Genomic DNA, 16286 nt, shown 5'->3' with positions numbered 1-16286 from the left:
TGTCATAAAACGATTTTATTAATAAAATATGCTTGTATGACACATTTTTATCGCAAAGCTATGTGTATAGATAAAGATTAAGTTAAGTTTTGAATATGTATCTCCCACTCAATTATCATATTATAAAATATGAATCAAACAGTAGTAAATCATATATGTATTTTTGATTAAATATTTCTCAAAAGGATTTAGCTTATTGTATAAGAGCAGAGCAGGTATTTAATAGCTTATATAAAACAGAGCAGACATCAAATGTTTGCATTTCAGAAGCTCATATAAATTTATTTATTTTTGTATAAGATATTGGATTGATGCAAAGGTTTTGTTATAGTTTTTTATATTGCAATTAATTGATGCTATAATGAATTCAATATTGTATGTATTTATATTGTTTATTATTTCTATATATAAAATTATATTCGATAAACAGAAAATATAATATATTATATACATATATAACATATTGCAGATACATGTATTAAATCAAAAGTTAAAAGTACAACAAAACTCATATATAAGATAATTTAGAATACTATGTTATATCCAGAAAATAAGAAATGCTGTCATAAAAATGAATTGATTCTTGCTATTTTTTAATGTTTTTGACTTTTTGTCGTAACTTTCAATGTAAATGTTGTCAGCTCTTATGCGATAAGATGAAGTTAACGTATTTGCAAAGCAAATGCATCTGAGAAATATTATTATATGAACATATTTAAAAAATGAATAATCAAACAAGATAAATTTATTATGAATCAAATTGATCTAATTTTTTTTTTAAATAAATAACAATATATATATGTATTATGTAAGAAATTTTTCTAAGAAATGTTTCTAAGCAAATAAAAAATGTTTCTAAATAATTTATTTTTACTTTTTATTATATAATAAAATATATAATAAAAAAATAATAAATAATTATTAAAAAGAAACAATGCTAATAAAGATTTCTAATTTATAAAAAATTTCTTATATGCATATATGTCTTATTACTAATTTTATTAATTTTATAATTATTATTAATTTTCGAAGAAATCTTAATCGTTCATGATAAATTTATCTTGTTTTTTTAATTTTGATTATTCATTTTCATTAACTATATGTTATACATAATTATTAAATATTATATATAAATTTTTATTTTCTTTTTAGCATAGCTTTTATGGCTTACAAACTAAAATATATTAATTCTATTATAATTACAATTTTTCTTCAATACATAGACTATTGTCTTTATATTTATACAAACTTGACATTGAACAAAATATAAATGTTATCTAAATGAGAAATTTGATTTAATCTCAAAACATATTTATAAATTATATTTAATTGTTTCTAATACATTAAATATCCAAGAAATTTGATATATTTTAATTTATAAATTATGATGCATTGTAATACATGGAAAACTATGCTAAGAAAGAAATGATTTGATTGAGATAGGAAGATTTGTTAAAAATTATTCTTTTAACAATTAATCTTTTTATGATAAAAATATAATATGCGACTTTAGCTATTTCAAAAATGTATACGTTTGCGTAATATGTATATAAATATTTTTAATTTTTCTTATATGTCATATCTATAATGCTAATATTTTATTTCATATTAATAAAAATGGTTTTGTTTTTAGTAAGAGAAACAGTTTGCTATCTGAGTGATGTAGCAAAAATATTTATAATATGGTACAAAGTATTGTTTGAAAACTCTGATAAATATCAATGGAATGCAAAGACGCACGTGTGAAACATGTGATTTAAATATTAAGTGAAATATTTTTTTCGAAGTTTTGTAAAGTATTGGTAAACATAAATTTCAAATAGATTAGATTTCATGGACGTGTTAATACGTGATTGTAATCATATTATTTTACAACCAAAAATATTATTAAATTTTTGAATTTTAATGCGACTTGTTAAAATTATTTTCTCACCAATTCAATTATTCAATTACACATTAATATTTTTAAACAATATTTTTTTAAATCTTTCCTAAATATTATTCTAATAATTTTTCTTTATTCAAGATTATTTACGAAATACAGGATATTAGGACGTAATGTAAGATATAATTTTAAAGAATGTTTCTAAATCTAATCTTTGTAAAAAATATCTGTTTAAATTTTATTAAATTACTGTGTGTTTTCTTTAAATTACATTTCTTTTTAATTGAATTTTAGAAATCAGTAATATTCACATGTGTGTTTTAAAATTTCTTTTGTAATTACATGTAAATTATATATGTAAACACAATCTTCAATTGTTTGTATACTATTACAATAACCGTAAAAATTAAAAATAAGAAATGTCAATTTAAAAATTTCAGAAATATAAAAAATATATAAAAATATGTCATAATAAAAAGGTTAAGAATTAAAAAAATAAATTAAATTAAAATAAATTAATTTAATAAATTATATTTAAATAAATAGTAATAAATTAAAAATAATAATAAAAAGTTAAGAATTAAAAGTTAAGAAAGTCAATACGTGAAAAAAAGTCAATCGATAAAATATATCTAATAAAATAAATTCTTATATTGTTTTATCTTCAATGTATAACCTTCTATTTGTATTTTATTTCATAGTTTTAACTAAAAATCAAAAAAGTAAGTACAAATATGATACTTTTAATGATTGCAAATATATCTTTCCTTATTATTATTTCTTTATACAAGTAATATCTTTATTTAAAGATTTTCAAAAAGACTGAAAAAAATTATTAATAAATTGCTTGTTATAACTGTAATCGCTAAATTGTACTTATATGAATTTTTTTATAACTATTAAATATTGTGAATATATTAAACAATATCGATGAATTGATATATTTAATTTTCCCTTATAGCACGTAATGCGACCCTAACTGATTTGATGAAATGTAAATTAACACAAAAGGGAATGGAATATAGAGGTTCAATAGCTAAAACTGCTGGTGATATTCGGTGTCAATCTTGGTTTATACAAGATCCGGTACACGAGGTGATTTGATCTATTTTTTAATTTCCTAACTTCGTTCAAATTTTTATAAATTAAAAATAATTATCTTACATTAATCTTCCTTTTGAACTCTTCACTTTTATTAGATTTTATATATATATATATATTTTTGTTAATATCTAATATCAGGTTAGCAAAGATATAACTGATAATGATTTTCCCGAAAAATCAATGAAAACGGCAAAAAATTACTGTAGAAATCCAACGGGAGATAATAGAGGTCCATGGTGTTATACCTTAGAACCTACGCTTATAGATGACGAATGCGATGTGCCTCTTTGTAATTTTGGAGGTAATGTACCTAAGTCATAAATTCTCTTTTGTCCTGTTAACGCTTGAAAATTTTCATTGCCCATTTTATCTTGAGAGTTTATGAAAACGAAAGACTAGTTTTAAATCGAAGTATAAGGTAATAATATTATTTTTTATAATAAATGATCAAAAAATTTCAAAAAACGACGAGCATTTTACCATTTAAAAATTTTTTTAACCAAACAATCATATCTATTATTCCGAATATTAGTAATTCCATCGAGAGAAAAAAAAAAAGAAGTATAAAATTTAAAATATTACCTTGTATAAATGATGTATTATTATGATGATATACGTCAATCTTGTATAACTGTAATGTAGACAACTGGAAACAATTTAACCGAATATTAACAAATTTTAGAAAAAAAGAAATTTAATACAATATACATTATTTAAGACAAATTTCGTGTTTTATAGACGATATGGACGATTTCTTCGCCGCGATATAAATGTGGCTCTCATTTTATAGTTATTTATCGATAGTATCAGACATGCGCGGATATTATTCTCGAATAAATTTGAATTCGCGTCGGTTAATTCTTATTTTCGATAATAAATATAATAATAATAAACAACAACCTTGATTCTCAATATTCTAACAGTCAAAACATAAGTTTAAATTTCGTTTATCTTTGTACAATTTCGATGCATCCGCAAGGTATAAAGAGCAGGTAACTCTTGAAGGCTAGAACATAGCTAAAAACGGAAAGATCGTTGTCAATAGAAAGATTTTATTATTACAACATGATGGTTGAAAATCTATACTTCAGGACGAAACTATAAGACAGTCTGATGATTTTCAGTATTCCTCGAGACTAAAACGTACAATGTACGTACAAACTTAGTTTATCTTTTAAATTTAGATAATTTTTTTGACTACATTCAGATTTGGTATATGAAAATACGTAAGATGTATTCTATTCTCAAATATCAAAAATTTGTTACGATATGTTTTGTAGCATGCATTTTTCACATAAAAATGTTAAATTTTAAAAAAATATAAATTTTTTTCTATATATAAATATGAGCAGGTTGTATCAATTTAGAGAAACAATTTAGAGAAAAAATTATAAGGTGTTTATAATTTCGTCACGGAGAGTAAAATTTTTAAAAAATGAAATAAACCAGACTAGTAACTTTGCTAATTTTCGAAACAATATTATTTTTAATATTATAGAAAGAGAGAAATTTTAGTTTTAAATCGCATTTCTTTTAAATGTTTCATTTTATAAATAATAGAGGATTTTTCTTATATGTGTATTTATTTATAAACGAACAGAATGTAGACAATCAGGACCAGGAGCTGATTATGGAGGAACCAAAGAAATCACTAGAACAAGAAGTAAATGTAAAACATGGCATAAACGACTTCAACTTAAAACTGGAGAAGTAAGAGAATTATTAATTTACTTAATCTGTTTTGAAATTTGGAATTTGACAAAAACAAAAATTTTTTTCTCATGAAATATTTTAAAAATTAAATAATAAAATGTTAATTCTAATAATAACAACATATATATATAAATATATACAACATATACATATAAAAGATTTTTAACAATTTAATTTTACATTGTAGGTTGTAAAATTCAAAGAAAACCAGTTTCCTGACAAATCAATTAAAAACGCTGAAAATTTTTGTAGAAATCCTACAGGAGACGTCGGGGGACCATGGTGTTACGTTGATGAAGAAAACTTTGAATACGTTATAAAAGAATATTGTGATATTTCATTTTGCGATGATAAAGGTTTGATTTTACATTTATTTTATTATTATTATGTTCAAGAATCAATTTGAATAAGAATTTTTTGATAAAAATAAAAAAAATATATTTATTAATAAAAATTCATTGTATATTAGATTGTTTGGCATTTACGAAGAATTCATCTGCATATAATATATTGGCAAAATTACACGCACCTAGCGGTAATATTACATTCTGGATTAAATTATGGAATCCTGATGATGAGAAAATAGTATGTACTCTGTTAAAATTTTGTTTGACACGTTCAGTATAACATGAACGAACGCACTATAGGAATTTTCTAGTTTATGACATGAATGTCATGAATTTACAGTCATGAATTTTCTTAAAAAATCAAACGTATCATCAATATAAGTACTATTGTGAGCATAGCCATCTTGGACTTCTTTTTAAAGAAAGAAAATAAAGCAAAATTAAAAGATGAGATAAATATAAAGAAATATCAAAATTTTACCTACTTTCTATAAGATAAAAACTATTATAAAATTATTTTCAGATATTTTTACTTAAATTCTTAAGATTGTTAAGATTTAACTGGATAAAATAATATTTACAGGCAGAAGCTGCACTAATTTTTACTCTTTTACCAGTACCAATTTCTTCAGAAATCATAGCTGAAGAATGGACTGCAGGAGTAGAAATGATGTTTTCAAATTCTGGAAGTCGTCAAACATTTCCAAAATATGATGTTAGTAGTAATTTTTTAATATTTTTGATTATTATTCATCGATTCTTTGATCGTTTAAGTACACGAATGTGTAATTAATATTTTATATTAATTGATCAGATTTTCAATATTTCTCCAGATAAAAATGAAAATAATTTTTCAAACTTAATAAAATAATAATTAAATGTATTATTAGCGGTGTTTTATTAGGATGTGTTTATATTAGGAAGAAGAAATTTTCGAAAGTAGCCCGGAAATATTAATTGGAACAAGATGGACGGGAATATGGGTAACTTGGGGAGGTGGTTTTATTTCCGCTGGTATCGAAGGAAAATCGAAACCCATAATCATGCAAGAATATAAAAAAAAACATGGAATTACGAGTTTATATTTAGATACATTTCTATATTATGGTGTTCGAGGAACGAATGTTTTATGGAATACACCATTTTGTCAAAAACGTATGTTTTCAATATTTTTTAAATTGTTCAATTTAAATTTAAAATCTTTTTAGAGTTTGAGAGATATTAAAAAAACGATTTCTTTTCATGAAATTTATTTATTTTTTTCAAAATATATGAAACATAAAATAAAGAAAACTATTTAAATATTATCAAATTAATAAGAAATATAAAAAGAAATATTAAAAATATAATTAAAAAGAACAATTTAACATTATATATAATAAATTAATTTCGATATATATTTTTTAACGAAATTTAATACGAGCACATATAAATTTCAGATTGCGATTTATACATAACTTTTGGAATTGATTTTTCAAAAGTTTGGGCTATGCAGAAACATAACGATACAATTGACGTTCGATTTTTTGCTCGTGCAAGCGAAAATATTCAAATACGTTTATATGAAACACCTGTATTAGAATATCCTTATGTACACGTAAATATCTTTTAATATTTATACTTTATCTTCTTATTTAAATTTTCAATTGAATAATTTTATCAAATGAATAAAAAAATATATTAATAATAATTTTTACAATAGAATACAAATTATATTTATGTATAGGGTTGTCAATATCGTGTAATCTTTTTTTGCATACTGTATAAAACTAAATAAGTGGAATAAATTTATTTTTATATTAAATATTACATATAGATAACGTTAGGCAAAGAAGTCTCAACACTTGTATATCAAGCATCAGAGGAAACTTCGAAACTTTATTTAAAAGAGATCACAACTTCAGATATACTCAATTTTTGGTCATGGAGAGAGTTTACCATCAGGTTTTGTCAAATTTTGTATATATTAAATTTCATTTTATTTGTTATATTACAATTCTTATAATGAGGCTTTTTTCCTATAGTATTTTTGGAACGCACTTTCACTTATATTCGCATAAACATAGAGGTGCTATCGAATTAATGTACATGAACGAAAATTTTTTTGCCCATTTGAGATGGTTCAGTATTGGAAGCGAAAATACTATTGCACAATGGACACTATTTTGTTCCCCGGATAGTAATATTTTCTTGCTTAAATTTTATGATTATTTTAAAATATAAATTAATAGTAATAATAATAATATATATATATAAGAATATTCAATATATAAAAAAGATTATAATTATATTTAAATAGAATTGGATGCTGTAGAAGATCCTTGGCCACCAAATTGTCTTTCTGATTTAAAAGATTACGATTACAAAGGTACACAGTGGACAAGCATTAACGAAATTCCATGTATTCCATGGATATCAAAAGACGTAAGAAATATAGGAAAGTTGCTTTGAATGTTGCTCTGACATGCTTTATTTTTAATAAGGTTCCATCAGAAATTAAGGATGATAAAAAATTCATCGATGGGTCCGTTCTGAAGGCTCTTAATAAATGTAGAAATCCCACTCATGATCCCAAAGGTCCCTATTGTTACGCGTACACCCCTTGGGAAAGCGAAACCATCACGAAACGACATTGTAAAATACGAAAATGTAGATCGATAGGTAATTAAACAATATTTTATTACATTACAAACGTATAAAAATTTATCATTTTTTTGACATGATTGTGAAAATTTCCAGAAAAATGAAATATTAGCAAAATGCGTGATAAAACAATAAAATTATAAATTATAAAAAAAAGAGGGTGGAAAATTGTATGCTTCCTAATTTTTAGAATGTCGAATGGCAGGAACCGCGAACGATTACATGGGAAAACTTATAAAAACACGTTCAGGACGTACTTGTGTCTCCTGGCCAATCCCCCCACCGATGCCCAAAGAGAGTAGGGCCCGTACTATCAGATCTGCCATCGAGAGTCCTCAAGAATTAAGGTCGTACTATCACTTACTACAACGCTCTCCACAGCCGCCAAAACGTCCAGGACTTCCCTTTACTCCTAAACTCATTGGAATTGCCGGCCAAGAGATCTTCAATGACAGCCGTTATCCGGATGGAAGTGCATTGAACGCTAGCAATTATTGCAGAAATCCATCACGCAATATAGGTGGTACTTGGTGTTACACTTTTGATCCTTTCCTACCACGAGATCTTTGCAATGTTAGAGACTGTGATAAACCAGGTAAAATATTGATGGAAAAAGAATTAGAGAAAAGTTTATTTTAATCGGTTAATTTTATCTGTTTACTCAGATTTTTGTTTTCTTGCTGTATAGATTTTGTTTATCTATTTAGGATTTTCAAAATAGTGAATAGAATTAATGATAATAATTATTATTTACAGAAGAGTTTATAGTTCTTGTCAGAGAGGATAGCTTGGGTAGACGTTTATTTATTTTACCCGAATATCGTTCCGAAGGTTTACATTTTTCTTTGAAAGTTTGGGAACCCGATGATCGAGATACCGTCTCCATTATCTTTTTAGCCGAAGATGGACTTAAATCGCGTTTTATTCTGAAAATAGGAACATTGGATAATGAAAAAGTGCTGCTTTATTATCAATCAGAAACATCACGTAATTAACATATATATAAATTAGGATTTCTTATATTCGGATTTATAATGTCATATTTTTTTTTCTAATAAATGAATTTCTTCTTAACTGTTTCTTAAAAACACATGGAAATAAAAAAATAAGTAAGAAAAAAATAAATTAATTCATTATAATTTATAATCAATTTATAATAATTTATAATATATAATTAATAATCTTTAAATGTAACAATCTTTAAATATAACAATTTATATAAATACTAATTAATTACACATAAAAAGAATTATAATTCGAAAAAATTGATATTTTTTCAAGTTAATTTATTCTTTTGAACATGAAATCAGATAAGAAGAAATTCACGTAATTGAAGAGGCGAATATTAATTCAATCGAAATTAATGTTTATAAAAATTGTTATTCCGTAAATAATATTCGCCTTTTCTATGCTTTTTTAATTTTTTTTTTCTTCCTATTATGATTATTTTATTCTAAGAAAAATCTATTTAATTACAGATATTTCCTTAGTCAAAAGGAAAACTTTGCCCCATTTACTTTACACAGGAAAATGGAGCAGCTTTATAATTCAAATACCACGAGGAAAATTTTTATTATTTTACGAAGATGATCCTACACCTATATTTGAATGGATTAATCCTAATCCCTCTATTGCTTTTTTACCTATGTATTATTATTATGGTACCGAAGTAGGGAATGCTGTAGGTTTCGCTTTCGATCGTGATTTAAGTAAATATGACTCACCCAATTATTATTTTTAATTATCACCATTATTTCTATCTTTATTATTTTATTTTATCAAGTAAAAATCTTTCTCAAAGATAAAAATTTTATAGAATAAGAATATTTTACAAGGAAGTACAACTTTTACATTCAATTTTTATTTTAACTTGTTAATATATATATTTTTAACTTTGTAGCTAGATTTATCTTAGAATTTATTAAATTAGTGTTATTGCATCTCGTATACAATTTGCGTCACTATTGTGTCACGATTAAAATATTTATGAAAAATAGATTGTCATATAGAAAACACGAAAACTGATCGATACACGAGAATTTTATCATTATCAACATGGATAGAAAAAGAAGTAATAATTCCTGAACATATAACTTTTCAAATGCGTGGAGATGGTGGAGTTCTTATACCTTTATATCAGATGCCTGCAATTCCAGGGTAAATTGGCTTTTTGTAAGTTACATAAAAAGATCTAACTTTTTTATATTGTCAAATTTAACAAAAAATGTTAAATTTTCATGATCTATCTTTCTTGTTATCACAATATGATAAAATATCTTTTAATACTAATTAAATAATTTGATTTTTAATAGATACTATGTACTTAAAATTAATAATCCAGAACGTTGGATATGGTTTACAAAAACTACGTTTCCTAATGTGACAGTTTATCATAAACAAAGAGCACAAGTAAATTTATTTACAAAAAATACATGGACCAATATTACAATAAAGTAAACGATTAAAGAATTAATAGAATGATCTAATAAATTAATAGTTTTGTGATTCATTAATAAAAAAATATTCATAGATGGTCTGAACATATCATAGATATTTATTCTAATTCAACAAATGTGTTTCATTATCAACATAAAAATCCTCTCATATTTTATTTCTTTTCTGTCGGAGTTGAACCGCCACATTGGGTTACTTGGACTGCCAATTGTATGCCAATAGGTAAGAATAATTGTATTTTTTAATTATTAAATAATTATCTATTGAGAATTTTATTTATTAGGTATTATAAGAGATATTTATTTATTTAAAATTAATTATTTATTATATTCAACGTTATGCGTTTTATAAGATAAAAAAAATTTGAAACTATTGAAAAACATATAGAAATAAAAGGAAAATAAATTAATAAAGATAAACTTGTTAAAAAGATATAGATGGACCACCAATTGATGGAGGTTGGTCAGAATGGGGACCATGGGCATGCAGCGTAAGTTGCAATGGTGGTACAGGGGTTCGAAAGCGGCGTTGTGATTCTCCAAAACCTAATTTTAGGGGTGAACCATGTGTGGGGCCAAGTAAAATGATTGGACGTTGTAATGAAATAATTTGTGGTGATATAACCGAAGGTTTGTTTATACGTTTTTATTTTATTCGAAAATAAAGATGATCGCATGATGCTTAACAATTATTGAATAGAAATTATACTAATTATTTAAAAATCTACTTGAAAATTAGTTAAATTATATAGATAAATTATATAGCTATATAGATAAGCTAACGATTAATGAATCGATACAACGTTTACAAAATTAGAGTTCGTTTTTTGCATTTTCTAGCCTTTGTTTCATATACGGGAAATTTAAATCAAAATAATCTTTACAAAAACTTTGTTTCTAAAATAATTTTTATACATTTCCATGATTCTTTTTTTTAATCATTTTAAATATGTTATAAAAATCAATATTTTGAACATATTTTTTTTACATTTTTAATTTTTAAGATATTTAATAAGATTATATAAAAAATATTTAACTTTTTAATATTATTATATTAAATTTTGCCTAATACATATATAAAAAATATATATAAACACTTATGATATATAAAAATATGATTGAATAAATTCTGTGACGATTTTTAATCAATAGACTATGTAAAAAGATAATTAATTGATTAAATATTAGTCGCCTCTTTATACGTGTAAACAAAGACATCAAATAATGAGAAAAGGATAGAGATATATTAAAAATTATGAAATCAGCGCCATCTTCAGAGTGCCGCAAATGAAACACATATAAATAAAGAGAGCAAATAATAAGAGAAGGACAGAGATAAAGTAGGAATTAACTATTAGCGCCATCTCTTATATATCAGCAACACTTCTTTGAAAAAGTAGTAGTAGATATGGAAGGATAAGAATTGACTGCTAATACCATCTCTTAAATAGCAAAGGTAGGATAAGGTAGAGTAGGAATTAATAAATAGTGCCATCTCTCAAATACCAAAATAGGATAAAGTAGAATGGGAATTGAGAATTAGCGCCATCTCTTTATTATTCCTAGAAACTATTCTTAAAAAAGTGTCGTTAATATTAGAGAGATGGCGCTGATTGTCAATTCTTCCTATTTCTATCCTTTTCCTATTATTTGCTCTTCTTGTTTATGAGTTTCATTTGCGGCACTCTGAAGATGGCGCTGATATCACAATTTTTAATTTATCTCTGTCCTTTTCTTGTTATTTGCTCTCTTTGTCTATACTTGCTCTTGCCGCATGATCAGATAAGATACAGAATATTAATTAAACTATTCTATTTCACTATTTCATCATTTATCTTTCAAAACTATAATATGTCTTGTGTCTTCATCTTTAATATAAAAAATTTAAATGTTATATTCTTGGTTTTATAATGTATATCTGAAATAATGAATTCGCAGAACATAAAATGATTATAATATATAATATGATATACATGTAATATGAATCCTGTCAGTGACAATGTAATGGTTTAAAAAACAAACAAAACTTTACCTCATGAAAAAGATAGAAAGAAAATTTAAAGCATTCTATAAAAAAATACAATTTATATATTTTTTTCTATATTAAATTTTTTTCTTCTATATTATACTTTTATTATTGAAAGTATGGTGCTATTATTCTCTAACTATATTTTATAATAGTTATAATCAATTGATATTATAATTGATGTCGCAATAAACTTTGTTCATCTATTTTTTAAATATAAATATAAAATATTTATTAAAATAAGTGTAAAAAAATATATAACTTAAAATTAATATTATATCTATAAAGATAATGATTTATATTTTATTTTATTACAGATACAATAACTTTAATAAATCGAAGAATTCGAAAAAATTATACATCTCTTACAGTAAAAGAACACAATGCAATTACACTTAAATCCGACGAGGATATTGTTAAATCTATCATTACGGAATCTCCTCGTTCTGAATTACAATGGTCATTAAATGGTATCTTTATAGAAATAGAACCCGATAGATTGGAATTGAAAGATAATAACATTGGTAAAAATTAATTTATTCTCACTTATTGATATATTATTACAATTTTTTAAATAATTTAAGCGTATGTTTTCAGTTATATTCATTGAAAAGATACAGAAATTTCAAATTTTTTGTTTATATATTTATTTTGTTTATATATTTATTTTTCATATATTTATCATATATTTAGAAATTATTAATATATATATATATATTTATTTAAATATAATATTCAATAATTGATAGATAATATATTTATTTAGAGATAAAAAAAGCTGTTTTAAATGATTCTGGCGTTTATGCAATGACACTGCGTCGAGTTGATGGAAAATATTCGATCATCAAAGTTATAACTTTAGCGGTTATTCCAGAGAAAGAAAATTTAAAAGTCAGGGAAACTCTGGACACTACCATACAATGTCATTGTGCTATCTTAGGACATATTTATTCAGAGCTTCAAGTGATCTGGCTAATACGTAATAAAACGTTTAAAGATTATGGAATTACACTTCCCATTGCCGCCGATATCGAACAACTTACAAAAATTAATAAAACATATAATGGAATGTGGCAATGCGTCGTGAAGCAAAACGATTTGAACTTTGAGTGGATAACAAATATGATTTATATTAAAGGTAATTAATTATTACATCATAACTCTATAAAAAATAGTGTCATAATAATATTAAAATTAAAGATTTTTAATTTTTATTTTATTGCGTGACATATTTCCTATATCATCTTGAGAAAAATTAGAAGTTAAAGTTCCTTCTTCAAGCGAGATGGCACTCTCTTAGCTCTTTATTTAACCCTATGCAGATAAAAGAACATTATATAAAAAATATATTTAGGCTAAAATTATTATACATAAGATCATATACATTTTTAATATATGCATAATTTATTAAACGGGTCTTGGTAGAAACTTGCAAGAACCGGAAAAACCGGTAATAGTGTGAGTAACATTATATTCGAGACCTTCTAAGGGTGTTATTATTTGAAGATTTTCTCTAAATGAATTTCGCATGGTTATTTACACGTATTCACAATTTCTTACAGAAATGATTTAAAATTTTTTAAATTTAAAACCGTGTTGAATTAAAAAATTTTTGTAAAATTTATCTGCTTATGATAATATAGTGAACTACCTTTTTAGTAGATAGTATTAAATATAATAATAAATTTAAGTTTAAAATTTTTTAAAATATATTTATATACATTACATATATTATATATTAATACTATATAATTATACGTAAAAATATTGCATATAATGTAATAATATATGTTATTGTTATACCAATCTTTATTTTTAAAATTATTATATTTTATATAATATTCTTTTATTCAATTAATTTAATACTACGTATGTTATTATAAGTTCTAGGACCACCAAATTGGCGTACATACTTAATGGAAGATGAAGCAACACGTTTCTTTTTTGGTTGGTTACCAAACGAAGATTATGTTGTTGTCTTTGTAGTGATTCTTTTCTTAATTTTAGTCGGTATTATAATTTTAGGATCTTATTACTACATAAGGTATATATATATTAAAAATACTAGTTTCTTCTATTTAATATACTTTTTTAATACATTGTCATTTCATTCATATAATATAATATCTTTAATATAATAATTTGATGATTGAAAATTAATTATCTTTTTAAAATAAATAGATATAATATATGATATATAATTTATCTTTGAATTAGAATTCGAGAAAGTGGAAGAAGAATAATTGATTTAACCGACGTAGTCAGAAGTCCAAGACCTACACGATATGAACCATTATTTAAAATTCCTACAATAATCGTAGAAGAAATAGAAACTCCTGAAGAACTAGAAACTCCTGAAGAAGAACCGACTACCGAAGATCAAGTGACTACCGAAGATCAAGTGACTACTGAAGATCAAGTGACTACCGAAGATCAAACTACTACCGAAGTAACTACTGAAGATCAAACAACTACCGAAACAACTACAGATCAAGAGCAAATAATAATTACAAGAGCAAATAATCGGAGATAGATCAAAGTATTAAACAATCACTTCTTGAAAATAGAACACAGTTTATTATATAATAATAATAATTAAATTATTATTAATTATCATATAATTATATATAATTATAATATAATTAATTCAAATTTTATCAATTTAAATTTATTATTCACGAATTAAAATTAATAATAAAATATCTATATCATTTCACATGCATAAGTGTACAATTTTTTCAACTTTGGAACAAAAAATATCAATGATAAAAACAGTCGCGTTAAATATTGAAAAAACCGGTTCAATTGAAAAACTGAGAAAATTACTTGAGAAAGTAAAAATTTTTGAAACTTATGAACCTTTCAACGCATGAGTATTAATCGAACATTTCTCACGACACGGTCTTTAAAAAGCTTTAATTGGCGAAAAACCAGATAATGACAGAGGGATGGGGGAGGGGGAAAGAAGGGGAGATGGGGAAATATACGAAACTGGGCCCCCGATCGATTTCGTAACTTTATTTCTCGGTGTAGCAGCGTTCGATCGTAACGAATGAATAAAAGGAGAGGTTTTTCAGGTGACGGGTAAAGCGAACGGCGAACGAGAAGAGGAGGAAGGGCGAGAGAAAGAGATCAGAGTGGCGGCTAGCGACGAAGCAAAGTGGACGAAGACGAGACCGAAGAACGAGGAAGGAGGAAAGAGGTTGGACGGAAAGAAGAATGAGCAAGAGAAGTAAGAGGTTGAAGCGAGATGGAACGGTGTGGAATCAGGGAGGCAGGCCTCGGTTGGTTGGCAGAAGATCGCCAAGGTGCAGGCCTGAGGAAACGCGACGAAAGAAAGAAATAAGAGAGTCCAGAAGGCTGTTAGGTGGAAGAAATGGCGAGGAGCAGGAGAGCGGCGGATAAAAGGATATGGTAGGGCGTGGAAGCGGGAAGATGGTAGGGAAGAAGGTAGAAAAGGATGGACACGAGTGGCCGGCTAGTGAGAAGAAGAAGGAAAGGGCACAGGGAGCGACAGGTGCCCAATCGCCCACGTGGGTTCTCTCTTTACGGTGCTGCAGCGACGGTAGAAGGGTGAAGAAGACGACGATGACGACGACGAGGACGACGAGCCGGCTTCCTTGTAATGGTGAAGAAGCCGATACTCGTTCTATACACCAAGTGCACTCGCCACAGGATGAACATAGTGGGGCAAAGAGATCCATTGGCGTATACTGTTTGGCTACTTTGTTTCATCGACACGTTCTTATTTCTTTACGCCTGTTTCTTTACGGGAGGCACGAGCGGTCGAAACTTGGCCGAAGTTTGAGGAAAGGAAAGGAAAGGAGGGGGGAATATAATCGTTGTTAAAAATGGGAGGGGGAAGTGTCGTTAAACGATCCTAGAAGAATGGATCGGTGGAGGGAAGGGATTGTTAATGAGAACAGAATGAGAAAGAGAGATCTACGCCACTGAAAAAGTCTGCAGCGGGCCATGTACTGTGAGTGGGAAAAGAGGTAAAGAAGGGGAAGGGCTACCCATTCGGTAGCAAATGCTGGTAACCCGTCGCAAGGTCAAGATCAGTCGGTTAATCCTATCCAGTCAGCCGAGGCCCTTGCACCTTGGAGGACGAACGA

The 16286-nt window shown here is 26.0% G+C and overlaps 1 protein-coding gene across 1 annotated transcript; it reads left to right on the top strand.

The window, feature by feature from the left end:
• The first annotated feature begins 1682 nt into the window (after window positions 1-1682).
• LOC122715537 lies at window positions 1683-14704 on the top strand. The gene is made up of 24 exons (XM_043937805.1): window positions 1683-1692; window positions 2847-2980; window positions 3128-3290; window positions 4590-4699; window positions 4890-5058; window positions 5172-5287; window positions 5633-5764; window positions 5970-6204; window positions 6489-6646; window positions 6866-6993; window positions 7074-7228; window positions 7349-7473; window positions 7533-7710; window positions 7883-8287; window positions 8449-8679; window positions 9171-9401; window positions 9690-9849; window positions 10005-10145; window positions 10223-10368; window positions 10578-10775; window positions 12489-12695; window positions 12938-13309; window positions 14056-14215; window positions 14389-14704. Exons 1-24 carry the CDS (start codon window positions 1683-1685, stop codon window positions 14702-14704), a joined length of 4380 nt encoding a protein of 1459 aa, XP_043793740.1.
• The last annotated feature ends 1582 nt before the right edge of the window (window positions 14705-16286 follow it).

The sequence above is a fragment of the Apis laboriosa genome, unplaced genomic scaffold, assembly GCF_014066325.1.
Source record: "Apis laboriosa isolate Shangri-la unplaced genomic scaffold, ASM1406632v1 scaffold38_cov145, whole genome shotgun sequence".
Taxonomy (NCBI): domain Eukaryota; kingdom Metazoa; phylum Arthropoda; class Insecta; order Hymenoptera; family Apidae; genus Apis; species Apis laboriosa.
The sequence above is the reverse complement of the archived record's forward strand: the minus strand, read 5'-3'. Positions and strand labels throughout refer to the sequence as shown.

Bases quoted from the DNA above. Each gene is read 5' to 3' on its own strand.
- LOC122715537 (XM_043937805.1), top strand. The intron at 5,765-5,969 runs GTTAGTAGTAAT...TGTTTATATTAG, and splicing joins AAACATTTCCAAAATATGAT to GAAGAAGAAATTTTCGAAAG. The intron at 6,994-7,073 runs GTTTTGTCAAAT...TTTTTCCTATAG, and splicing joins TGGAGAGAGTTTACCATCAG to TATTTTTGGAACGCACTTTC.